The 13,146-nt window shown below is 43.3% G+C and overlaps 1 protein-coding gene across 4 annotated transcripts in view; it reads left to right on the top strand.

Annotated features, from left to right (window-relative positions):
- The window catches only part of LOC139567161 (uncharacterized), a 70,355-nt gene extending 64,311 nt beyond the window's left edge, over window positions 1-6,044 (top strand). For all 4 annotated transcript variants that reach the window (XM_071388641.1, XM_071388640.1, XM_071388643.1 and 1 more), the window contains one exon: window positions 1,596-6,044. In XM_071388641.1, coding sequence (XP_071244742.1) covers window positions 1,596-1,838 — 243 coding nt within the window. In that variant the 3' untranslated portion in view covers window positions 1,839-6,044. The remainder of the gene's footprint in view (window positions 1-1,595) is intronic.
- Window positions 6,045-13,146: the final 7,102 nt, after the last annotated feature.

The following is a 13,146-nucleotide window of genomic DNA, read 5'->3' as shown; positions in this document are numbered from 1 at the left end:
CAGTCTTTGTTTAGTTGGTCAGGACGTGAGCTGGGTGGGCATTCTATGTTATGTGTTTCTATGTTTGGTTTAGGGTTGTCTACTAGCCTGATATGGTTCTCAATCAGAGGCAGGTGTTTTACGCTGTCTCTGATTGGGAACCATATTTAGGTAGGCTGTGTTCACTGTTTGTTTGTGGGTGATTGTTCCTGTTCGTGCGTTCATTGTTTTTTCATTGTTATCTTGTTCAGGACTGTAGCGTTGTTGGTTTCGTTTTGTTTATTGTTTTGTTCGTCTAGAAAAGTATTCTAATAAATATGGATACATACCACGCTGCGTTTTGGTCCTCCTCTCCTTCAACCAACGACGAGAGTCGTTACACCAAGTCCATATTATGGCAAGAACAGCTCAAATAAGCAAAAAGAAACGACAGTCCATCTTTCCTTTAAGATATGAAGGTCAGTCAATCCGGAAAATTATTCAATTGCAGTCGCAAAAACCATCAAGTGCTATGATGAAACTGGCTCTCATGAGGACCGCCACAGGAAAGGAAGACCCAGAGTTACCTCTGCTGCAGAGGATAAGTTCATTAGAGTTACCAACATCAGAAATTGCAGCCCAAATAAATGCTTCACAGAGTTCAAGTAACAGACACATCTCAACATCAACTGTTCAGAGGAGACAGCGTGAATCAGGCCTTCAGTAGAAACACTAGTAAAGGACATCAATAAGAAGAAGAGACTTGCTTGGGCCAAGATACATAGGCAATGGACATTAGACTGTTGGAAATCTGTCCTTTGGTCTGATGAGTCCAAATTTGAGATTTTTGGTTCCAACCGCTGTGTCTTTGTGAGACGCAGAGTAGTTGAACGGATGATCTCTGCATGTGTGGTTCCCACCATGAAGCATGGAGGAGGAGGTGTGATGGTGTGCTTGCTGGTGACACTGTCAGTGATTAACTTATAATTCGAGGCACACTTAACCAGCAATGGCTACCACAGCATTCTGCAGCGATATGCCATCCCATCTGGTTTGCGTTTAGTGGGAATATCATTTGTTTTTCAACAGGACAATGACGCAACACACCTACAGGCTGTAAAGGCTATTTGACCAAGGAGAGTGATGGAGTGCTGCATCAGATGACCTGACCTCCACAATCACCAGACCTCAACCCAATTGAGATGGTTTGGGATGAGTTGGACAGCAGAGTGAAGGAAAAGCAGCCAACAAGTACTCAGCATACGTGGGAGCTCCTTCAAGTCAGTTGGAAAAGCATTCCAGGTGAAGCTGGTTGAGAGAATTCCAAGAGTGTGCAAAGCTGTGATACTACATGATTCCATATGTGTTATTTCATAGTTTTAATGTCTTCACTATTATTCTACAATGTAGAAAATAGTGAAAATTAAGAAAAACCCTTGAATGAGTAGGTGTGTCCAAACTATTGACTGGTACTGTAAGACAGGGAGACATTTCCATCTGAACTTATGAATAAACCCTTGCTTTCTCCTCTCCGTGGTCAGAGAATCATGCAGTATCTGTTATATTCTAAACATTTTTATCTGAATGTTCTGTAAGTATCACCCCCTGACCAAGCCCCTGCTCTGTCCCATGAACAGGACGAGGAGGTGACACTCTGCATGGAGCCGGAGTCTGCCACTCTAACACAGAGAGAGGAAGCCATCACCTCCGGGGGCAGTAGTCCTGGGCAACGTAGTCCGGGGCGCAGTAGTCCGGGGCAACCACCAGCACAGCAAATCACAGAGCGGAAGGCCTCTGATGTCAGCTGTGGAGGCATCCAGATGCTGGAGGAGAAGGAAGAGAAGCAGGTGTCCACTGTTGCTGCCATGGCAACCAACTGATTGACAGATCGTCCTGAGAAACGTGACAGACTGACCCTCGGCGTCAGGAATGACTGATCCTAATAATTAAATATTTATCAATAAATCTGTTCCTTTTCAGGTATCAAACACATTTTTGATGGGATATAAACTCTTCTGACTACTGAAGAGCAGAGGAGGAAGATTTGGAAACGGACTCACACAGTGACAACAGCTGGTTCAATGGACAACTTTTTTTTGGAAGCCTTACATTCCCAGAAAGAAGGAGGAGGGAGGGATAAATAGAGGGCGGGGAAAAAAACTGAGCGAGAAAAAGGAGGTATGAGGGGATGATAAAAAGAAGAGGAGCAGCTGAGATAGATACATTTGTATCAGGAAAAGGAAACGGAGGAGGAGGGAATTGAAACATGCATGCTTTTTAAACAAATGACTTTATCCAGTCCAGCGTCAAATATGATAATGATCATAAAATCTATAGTAATAAAACATTATCATGACAACAATGATTTTCTAACAAAGAAAACAATCATGACAACACAAAAATCTATGTATAAGTGAATGATAAAAGAATATATATCAAAATCACTGTTTTTACAACACTATCTCTCAATGGGAGAACTACTCTGTTTACAGCTTACACTCAACACATCAAATAGAATAATATCAACCCCAACTTGAAGAACAGAAACACTCACATGTTATACCCTCTCCTCTTATGTCATTCACATCTAGCATCCACAACACTCATAGAACTAACTGCATGAATACAGAGCAACTTTAGTAGGTTGGGTTCATCATAACACCCTAAAAATTACACCTATTCAATTATCCACAAAAACGAATTCAATCCAAATTAGCTCTCTGCAACCTAACCACTGCAGTGAAATCTACTTGAACCCTCCTAACACAGTTAGAAAGACAACAACGTTACTGTGTTGCTGTGTTCCCCAGATGTCCAAGGCACATAAAGGCTGCAGGCCTGTCCTGTCGGCCACACACACAGCACTGCACAGTTAAAGGAATGTACTGTACAGTAAGATAGTGTGCTTCCTACTCTGTCTTTCCGTATGTTTCTTCAGAATACTATGGAGTACCTGTCCTATATTGAACTGTATAGACTTTGCACTGAACCTAGGACACGGCTGGTGCTGGGCCAGAGAAGACTCAGGGCATGGAGCTCCTTGTAGTCTGCTTGACTGTGCATCATGACTGACAGGTCCGTCTCATGGAGTGAACGGTGAAGAGACAGAGCTGTAGTAGTGAATCGCTTTTCACTGATGCAATCCAACAGATCAGAGGCTGCCTTTGGACTCTGTCACATGTCAATGTCCTTGATTACTGTTCAGAAAGAGCTCTTAGCATCACCAAGAACCAAAACAGAACCACTAGACGAGATGGATTCTGAGCTGTTGTTCCAGGTTCCAAACTAGAGATGTCTGGAGGAAGAGGGAGTGCTCTGGAGTGTTTTGGTACCAACAGAAAGAGGATTTAGATTGAGATGTGCTTCTGTTTTAACCCAGATTGTTGTTTTGATGTCAGCTCTTGGGGACAATACCAAGCTTTTCTTTGTGGAGAAAAGATGAGGAGCAAATGTTTCTCTCAAAGGTGTAGGTTAGAGCTGTTTGAATTGGGTACTGATTCTTAGAAGAGCAAAAACACATCTTCAAAATTGTAACTAATTAGTGAGGAGCCAAACACAGGTCTCCTAAACGGCTTGTGGCCACTACTGTCATATAGATGTAAATACTATTGAGAGAGGATATGAACCATCTCTCACAGTCCCCACTGCAACAGTTTCTTTATTTTTCTACAAGTCTCAGTCCCAGCTCTTTCCTTTGGGAATCTTCCTGAGCTCCCAAATTAAGCTTATTGCGTTTAAATTTGTTTCTATCACCACACAAGTAAAAGGAAAAGGATAGTGGAATGTCAACATTGTAAATAGTGTGATCATTAAAATATTGGATATCGGAATACTGTTGTAAAATAATGCAAAGGACCTAATTTGACTGGGTCTAAGGAGAACATTGAAGTCAATCAGGGAATATAACTGAATACTAGAACCAAACAGAACCGGTATCTTCCTGCTCATGGTGACTACAGCGATGGAGCAAAACTCTGCCTGAGTCGAGTGTGACGTTTGAGTTAGCGTGTGTATTTCCTGAAGAGGAAAGTGTGTATCCCAGTGGAGGAATGGTAGTGAAGTTCAGAGACATGATAGAATAGTGGAATTTTGGAGATACTGGTCTGGAATATCTGTGCATGTGTCACTAATAAAAACAACAACAACAACATCAATGTATTATTATTATTATGAATATGAATATTATTATTATTATTATTAATATTATTGTTATTTGACGGAGAACATCCTTCTCCTTTCACACTGATGATTGTGTGAAAAAACTTTTAAGATAGAAAAAAGGTTTATTGACTTGAATTCATTAACTTATTGATTGATTATTTATGCAATGTTGGGACAATGTTTATTTTTCTACTGAATGATTGACACCTCCTCCAGTATAAGACAGAATATGTGTGGTTGATGTAGAGCAGTTTCGTGTTGGTTGGGGCTCTCTCTGATCGGACAAACAGACCATGATAATAATACCCTAGGCCAGGGGTGGAAACTTCTGGAGGGCTACATTGTGGCCACAATTAATTGTAATCAGTTGTGTTAAAGCTAGGCTGGAACAAAACCCTGCACACACTGACTGCATCCCTCCAGGACAAGGGTTAGGGTTAAGGTTACCCACCTCTTCCCTGGAGCTGTCCATCATGAAAGACACAATGATGTCATTTACATAGTCATAACCAGTCATGAAGATTCATGTCACAGCTGCCATGATCACCCAGGCAATGACAACACAATCTCAACCATACAACTTCCTTTAGGCTACTTGTCATAAGTGTCCATCAGCTGTCATGACACATATGACACGTCTGCAAGACAAGATGCATATTGGTGTTAGAACTAACCAAGGCTAGGAGTCTATCCTGACCACGTGACCTGACCAGGATAGACTCAGCGACCCTACTTCTAACAGATGGTTCTGGTGAGCTGCTACCTTGTGGTGTTTTTCAGTTTGTGTTATGCATTAGCCTTCACCTGTCTGTCTCAGACTGGCTCGGAGAGCTACAACCTACAGGATGTCTTTACCCAACCACTCTTATTCATTCATTTATTTAATGATTATTTGGGGGGAGGAATAACATGACAGCCTGTACATAGTTTATTATTTATTGTAGGTAAGTCTTTTTGAAGCAGTATTGTTCTGTGTGTTGTCCTTGGGACTTTCTGTAGTGATAGACCTTTGACCCCAGAGAGATTGTTCTGCTTCATTGAAAGCACAAACATGGACCCAGAGAATGATACTACTGCAACAAAGATATTTGATCGATTTTTGGACAATTAAGAACTTAATAATTGAATAAACTAATAACAAGAAGCCAAATGTATTTACTTGATGTTCCTGTTTATTGATTGTCTTTGTTGATTGATTGACTGATTGATTTCCAGTTGATTTCTTATTATGTATGATTCTACTGCCATCTTTCAATACGTAACTTTTTGCCTTTCTACCGCTTGCTCTCTCTTTGTACCTGTTCTGTATATTTGTGTCTCTGTCTGTCCGAGTCTGTCTGTCCATGTAGTTGTCTGTCTGTCTGTCCATGTAGTTGTCTGTCTGTCTGTCCATGTAGTTGTCTGTCTGTCTGTCCATGTAGTTGTCTGTCTGTCTGTCCATATAGTTGTCTGTTTTATAGTTGGAAGAATCACTGCCAGAAAACATTGCTTAAAAAATCTGACAGATTGACCAAATATGAGGCAAACAGACATTTAAAAAAAATGATGTAGTCAGTTGGAACTGTGTGGCACAGAACCCTGAGGTAAATACACTTGTATACAATTGGGTTGATTGAATGTTTTAATTTGAGATGATCAATGTAAACTGCCAATACCAGTGTATTAAAGCCCATACCTATGCATGCTTATGGGAAGGTTGTGACGGGATGGTTCTTCCACGTGGTCTCCCCTCCCTTCCTCCTCGGCCGTAAACCTATATCTTTCTCTCTTCCTCCCCCCCTCTCTTTCCCCTGCACGTGCGAACACCCTCTTCCATCCCTTTCTCCTCTACTCCATTCTCTTTCTTCTCCTCCTCCTCCCCTCCTCCCCTCTCTCCAAATAAAAGAAAAACAGTGGAGAAAGAGCAAATAAATACACAAAGAGAATCCTGATGTGTATGTGTGTGGACGTCTTTGAACAGTTAGAACGGACATTGTTTTTTATGTTGTGAGGATGAGGAACGTCACCGAAAGCGTGCTTTTCTTTATGGTCAGTGAACACAGAAATGCAAAGCCTGCTGGGGCTTTGTGACGCAGTTCTTCTATCATGTTTCCATTCCCTCCCTGTCAACCCCAAAAACACATTCTAGGTGTCTTTAATCCTAATACATGACCATGCATCCATCCTTCCTGCCTTCCTTCATGTATGGTAGTGTAGAAAGGTTGCTGGTAGACATCAGGGATTACTTAAAGCATGGATAAGTACTCATATAGGGCCCCAGCCTGGTAGCCAGTTCTGTTTCTTGTTCAGCCAACTTCTTTGTCAAAGCCATGCCAAACATGACAACCACAGAAACAGCAGAAAACGTCCTGCTGGGGACTGGCAACTATGGTTGAAGCCTACAGTTAAACCTCCCTGTCTGTCTGCCGTTGTCAGCCATTATGATGTCAGGAGAATGTTAATGTCAAACAAATTCCCAGAGACATGTTTCTCCTGGCTCCTCTCTGCTATGTGTGTGTGTGTGTGTGTGTGTGTGTGTGTGCGTGTGTGTGTGTGCGTGTGTGTGTGTGTGTGTGTGCGTGTGTGTGTGTGTGCGTGTGCTTGTACGTGTGTATGTGACGGAGACTAAAATACACTGTTGACCTTCTCAGCTGGAAGTGTTTATACGTCCACAGCCTTTCTATAGACAAACTTTTAATAGACTGGAGTGAACAGTGCATCTCTGGTATTATGCTGGATTTGTACCAAACACAATGCATTTTGTTTTTGAAATATTTAGGACTAGTTTATTACTTGCCACCCATTTTAAAGCTGCCTGCTGCTCTTTGTTAAGAGTTGCAGTGAGTTCACTTGCTGTGGTAGTTGACGTGTTTAATGTTGAGTCATCAGCATACATAGACACACAGGCTTTACTGAGAGCCAGAGGCAGGTCATTAATAAAGATGGAAAAAAGTAAGGAGCCTAGACAGCTGCCTTGGGGAATGCCCGACTATACCTGGATTATCATTGAGAGGCTTCCATTAAAGAACACCCTCTGTTTTCTCTTAGACAAGTACAGTGCCATGAAAAAGTATTTGCCCCCTTTTCTCTACTTTTGTATATTTTGATACTGAATGTTATTAGATCTTCAACCAAAACCTAATATTAGATCAAAGGAACCTTTGTGTGAACAAATAACACAACAATTACATAACTATTTAATTTATTTTATAAGCAAAGTTATGCAACACCCAATGCCCCTGTGTGAAAAAGTAAATGCCCCCTTACAGTCAATCCCTAGTTGTGCCACCTTTAGCTTTTGGCCCACTCTTCCATGCATCTCAATTGGGATTAGGTCTGGACTTTGACTAGGCCATTTCAAAACTTCAAATGTGTTGCTTTTTAGCCATTGTCATGTAGACTTGATTGTGTATTTTGGATCATTGTCTTGCTGCATGACCCAGCTGCGCTTCAGCTCACAGACGGATGGCCTGACATTCTCCAGAAGAATTCTCTGATACAGAGCAGAATTGATGGTTCCTTCTATTAAGGCAAGTCGTTCAGGTCCTGAGGCAGCAAAGCATCCCCAAACCATCACACTACCGCTATCATGCTTGACCATTGGTATTTACATTTACATTTAAGTCATTTAGCAGACGCTCTTATCCAGAGCGACTTACAAATTGGTGCATTCACCTTATGATATCCAGTGGAACAACCACTTTACAATAGTGCATCTAACTCTTTTAAGGGGGGGGGGTTAGAAGGATTACTTTATCCTATCCTAGGTATTCCTTAAAGAGGTGGGGTTTCAGGTGTCTCCGGAAGGTGGTGATTGACTCCGCTGACCTGGCGTCGTGAGGGAGTTTGTTCCACCATTGGGGTGCCAGAGCAGCGAACAGTTTTGACTGGGCTGAGCGGGAACTGTACTTCCTCAGAGGTAGGGAGGCGAGCAGGCCAGAGGTGGATGAACGCAGTGCCCTTGTTTGGGTGTAGGGCCTGATCAGAGCCTGAAGGTACGGAGGTGCCGTTCCCCTCACAGCTCCGTAGGCAAGCACCATGGTCTTGTAGCGGATGCGAGCTTCAACTGGAAGCCAGTGGAGAGAGCGGAGGAGCGGGGTGACGTGAGAGAACTTGGGAAAGTTGAACACCAGACGGGCTGCGGCGTTCTGGATGAGTTGTAGGGGTTTAATGGCACAGGCAGGGAGCCCAGCCAACAGCGAGTTGCAGTAATCCAGACGGGAGATGACAAGTGCCTGGATTAGGACCTGCGCCGCTTCCTGCGTGGTATGAGGTTCTTACTGTGGAATGCAGTGTTAATAAGAAGTATACATTTTTTTGTTATTTGTAAACAGGTTCCCTTGATCTAATATTAGGTTTTGGTTGAAGATCTGATAACATTCAGTTTAAAAAATATGCAAAATATCGAAAATCAGAAAGGTGGCAAATACTTTTTCACGTCACTGTAACTCTCGGTCCATGATATAGCAGAGGATGTAAAGCCATAACACATATGTTGTTTTCAGCAGCAGATTATGATCAATAATGTCAAAAGCTGCACTGAAGTCTAACAAAACAGCCCCCACAATCAAATAAAATCACATTTTATTGATCACATACACATGGTTAGCAGATGTTAATGAGAGTGTAGCGAAATGCCTGTGCTTCTAGTTCCAACAGTGCAGTAATATCTAACAAATAATCTAACAATTCCCAACAACTACCTAATACACACAAGTCTAACAAGTAATCTAATAATTCCCAACAACTACCTAATACACACAAATCTAAAGGGTGAATGAGAATATGTACATATAAATATATGGATGAGCAATGGCCGCGCGGCATTGGCAAGGTGCAGTAGGTGGTATAAAATACAGTATATACATGTGATATGAGTAATGTAAGATATGTAAACATTATTAAAGTGGCATTGTTTAGAGTGGCATTGTTTAGAGTGGCATTGTTAAGAGTGGCATTATTTAAAGTGGCATTGTTTAAAGTGGCATTGTTTCAAGTGGCATTGTTTAAAGTGACTAGTGATCCATTTATTAAAGTGTCCAGTGATTGTGTCTCAATGTAGGCAGCAGCCTCTCTGAGTTAGTGGTTGCTGTTTAGCAGTCTGATGGCCTTGAGATAGAAGCTATTTTTCAGTCTCTCAGTCCCAGCTTTGATGCACCTGTACTGACCTCGCCTTCTGGATGGTAGCGGGTTGAACAGGCAGTGGCTCGGGTGGTTGTTGTTGATGATCTTTTTGGCCTTCCTGTGACATCGGGCGCTGTAGGTGTCATGGAGGGCAGGTAGTTTGGCCCCGGTGATGCGTTGTGCAGACCGCACCACCCTCTGGAGAGCCTTGCGGTTGAGGGCGGTGCAGTTGCCGTACCAGGCTGTGATACAGCCCGGCAGGATGCTCTCGATTGTGCATCTGTAAAAGTCTGTCAGGGTTTTGGGTGACAAGCCAAATTTCTTCAGCCTCCTGAGTTTGAAGAGGAGCTATTGTGCCTTCTTCACCACACTGTCTGTGTGGGTGGACCATTTCAGTTTGTCCGTGATGTGTACGCCCAGGAACTTAAAAGGTTCCACCTTCTCCACTGCTGACCCTTCGATGTGGATAGGGGGGTGCTCCCTCTGCAGTTTCCTGAAGTCCACGATCATCTCCTTTGTTTTGTTGACGTTGAGTGAGAGGTTGTTTTCCTGACACCACACTCTGAGTGCCCTCACCTCCTCCCTGTAGGCTGTCTCGTTGTTGTTGGTGATCAAGCCCACTACTGTTGTGTCATCTGCAAACTTGATGATTGAGTTGGAGGCGTGCATGGCTACGCAGTCGTGGGTGAACAGGGAGTACAGGAGAGGGCTGAGCACACACCCTTGTGGGGCCCCAGTGTTGAGGGTCAGTGAAGTGGAGATGTTGTTTCATACCTTCACTACCTGGGGGCGGCCCGTCAGAATGTCCAGGACCCAGTTGCACAGGGCAGGGTTGAGACCCAGGGCCTCCAGCTTGATGATGAGCTTGGAGGGTACTATGGTGTTGAATGCTGAGCTGTAGTCAATGAACAGCATTCTTACATAGGTATTCTTTTTGTCCAGATGGGATAGGGCAGTGTGCAGTGCAATGGCGATTGCGTCTGTGGACCTGTTGGGGCGGTATGCAAACTCAAGTGGGTCTAAGGTGGCCGGTAAGGTAGCGGTGATATGACCCTTGACTAGCCTCTCAAAGCACTTCATGATGACAGAAGTGAGTGCAACGGGGCGGTAGTAATTTAGTTCAGTTATCTTTGCCTTCTTGGGTACAGGAACGATGGTAGCCATCTTTAAGCAGACTGGGATAGGGAGAGATTGAAAATGTTCGTAAACACACCAGCCAGCTGGTCTGTGCATGCGGCTAGGTATGCCGTCTGGGCCAGCAGCCTTGCGAGGGTTAACATGTTTAAATCTTTTACTCACATCAGCCACTGAGAAGGAGAGTCTTTGTTAGCGAGCTGCGACGGTTTCACTGTATTATCCTCAAAGCGGGCTAAGAAGGTGTTTTGTTTGTCTGGAAGCGTGACGTCAGTATCCGTGACGTTGCTGTTTTTGTTTTGTAGTCAGTGATTTTCTGTAGACCCTGCCACATGTCTTGTGTCTGAGCCGTTGAACTGCAACTCCACCTTGTCCCTGTACCGGCATTTCACTTGTTCGATTACCTTGTGGAGGGAATAACTACACTGTTTATATTCAGCCATATCACCAGACCTCTTTCTATGGTTAAATGCGGTGGTTCGCTCTTTCAGTTTTGTACGAATGCCGCCATCCGTCCACGGTTTCTGGTTAGGGTAGGTTTTAATAGTCACAGTGGATACAACATCTCCAATGCACTTATTTATAAACGCACTTACCCAGTCAGCGTCAATGCCATTCTCTGAGGCTGACCGGAACATATTCCAGTTCGCGTGATCAAAACAATCTAGGAGCGTTGCTTCCGATTGGTCAGACCTGCATTGAATCATTCTCGTCATTGGTACATCCTGTTTGAGTTTCTGCCTATAAGCCGGGACGAGCAAGATGGCGTCGTGGTCGGATTTGCCGAAGGGAGGACGTGGGAGTGCTTTGTATGTATCGCGGAAGTTAGAGTAGCAGTGGTCGAGAGTATTAGCCCTACGTGTCGTGCAATCAATATGCTGATAAAATTTAGGTAACATTGATCTCAAATTTGCTTTGTTAAAATCCCCAGCTACAATAAATGCAGCCTTCGGGTATATAGTTTCCCGTTTACATAGAGTCCAGTGAAGTTCCTTGAGGGTCGTCTTGGTGTTCTTAGTATCAATTTCTCTCAGCCAATCATCAGTAATTTGTGTAAGTGCCGTACATGCTGAGTGCCCTTCTCTATAAGTGTGCTGAAAGTAATTTGTTTACTGTGGTATAGCATTGTCTCTGGTCAAAAATGTTTTTCAAACATTTACTAAGGGTTGGTAGCAGGCTGATTGGTTGCCTGTTTGAACCAGTAAAGGGTGCTTTACTATTCTTGGGTACCGGAATGACTTTTGCTTCTCTCCAGACCTGAGGGCACATGCTTTCCTGTAGGCTTAGTTTAAAGAGATGGCAAATAAGATTGGCAATATAGTCCGCTATCATCCTCAGTAATTTTCCTACCAAGTTGTCAGACCCAGGTGGCTTGTTATTGTTGATAGACAACAATAATGTTTTTTACCTCTTCCACACTCACTTTACGGAATTAAAAATGACCATGCTTGTCTTTCATAATTTGGTCAATTATGCATGGATGTGTAGGTTCAGAGTTTGCTGTTGGCATGGCATGCCTCAGTTTGCTAATCTTGGCAATGTAATTACTGTGACACTGTGAGATAATCATCAGAGAACGATGACAGAGAGGCAGAACAAATGGACAAGCTGTGTGTCTGATGCTTCTATACTGCAGAAAAGGAAGACTCGGCATACAGACAGAGAGAGAGAGAGAAAGAGAGAGAGAGAAAGGGAGCGAGAGAGAGAGAGAGAGAGAGAGAGAGAGAGAGAGAGAGAGAGAGAGAGAGAGAGAGACAGAGAGAGAGACAGAGACAGAGAAAGAGAGATCATTCATTTATGACCCCTCTTCACAGGTGGTAGAGAGTGAATTGCATGCAGTCATCACAATCATATCAATCAATCTATCAAATGTATTTATAATGCCCTTTTTACATCAGCAGATGTCACAAAGTGCTTATACAGAAACTCAGCCTCAAACCCCAAACAGCAAGCAATGCAGATGTAGAAGCACGGTGGCTAGCAAAAACTCCCTAGAAAGGAAGGAACCTAGGAAGAAACCTAGAGAGGAACCAGGCTCTGAGGTGGTGGCCAGTCCTCTTCTGGCTGTGCCGGTAGAGATCAAAAGAGTACATGGCCATTAAGGCTAGATTGTTCTTCAAGATATTCAAATGTTCATAGATGACCAGCAGGGTCAAATAATAATCACAGTGGTTCTAGGTTATGACAGTGGTTCTAGGTTATGACAGTGGTTCTAGGTTATACATCTCTGCATGAGCGGCTATACAGTGGTGTTGAAAGATTAATTTATCCGTATCACCTTAAAACCGCACTACAAAACATTATAGTTAACAGGGTTGCTTACTTCAGCCTGTAGGCAATACATGGATGTATTAAAGGTTATTCTATAAGTCCTGAACATAAACTCTTATCAAATCAAATTTATTTATATAGCCCTTCTTACATCAGCTGATATCTCAAAGTGCTGTACAGAAACCCAGCCTAAAACTCCAAACAGCAAGCAATGCAGGTGTAGAAGCACGGTGGCTAGGAAAAACACGGTGAAGCACGGTGGCTAGGAAAAACACGGTGAAGCACGGTGGCTAGGAAAAACACGGTGAAGCATGGTGGCTAGGAAAAACACGGTGAAGCACGGTGGCTAGGAAAAACACGGTGAAGCACGGTGGCTAGGAAAAACACAGTGAAGCACGGTGGCTAGGAAAAACACTGTGAAGCACGGTGGCTCGGAAAAACACGGTGAAGCACGGTGGCTAGGAAAAACACTGTGAAGCACGGTGGCTCGGAAAAACTCCCCAGGAAGAAACCTTTGTT

This window comes from Salvelinus alpinus, unplaced genomic scaffold, assembly GCF_045679555.1.
Source record: "Salvelinus alpinus unplaced genomic scaffold, SLU_Salpinus.1 scaffold_59, whole genome shotgun sequence".
NCBI classification, from domain to species: Eukaryota; Metazoa; Chordata; class Actinopteri; order Salmoniformes; family Salmonidae; genus Salvelinus; species Salvelinus alpinus.
This window is presented reverse-complemented; position numbering and strand designations above follow the sequence as displayed.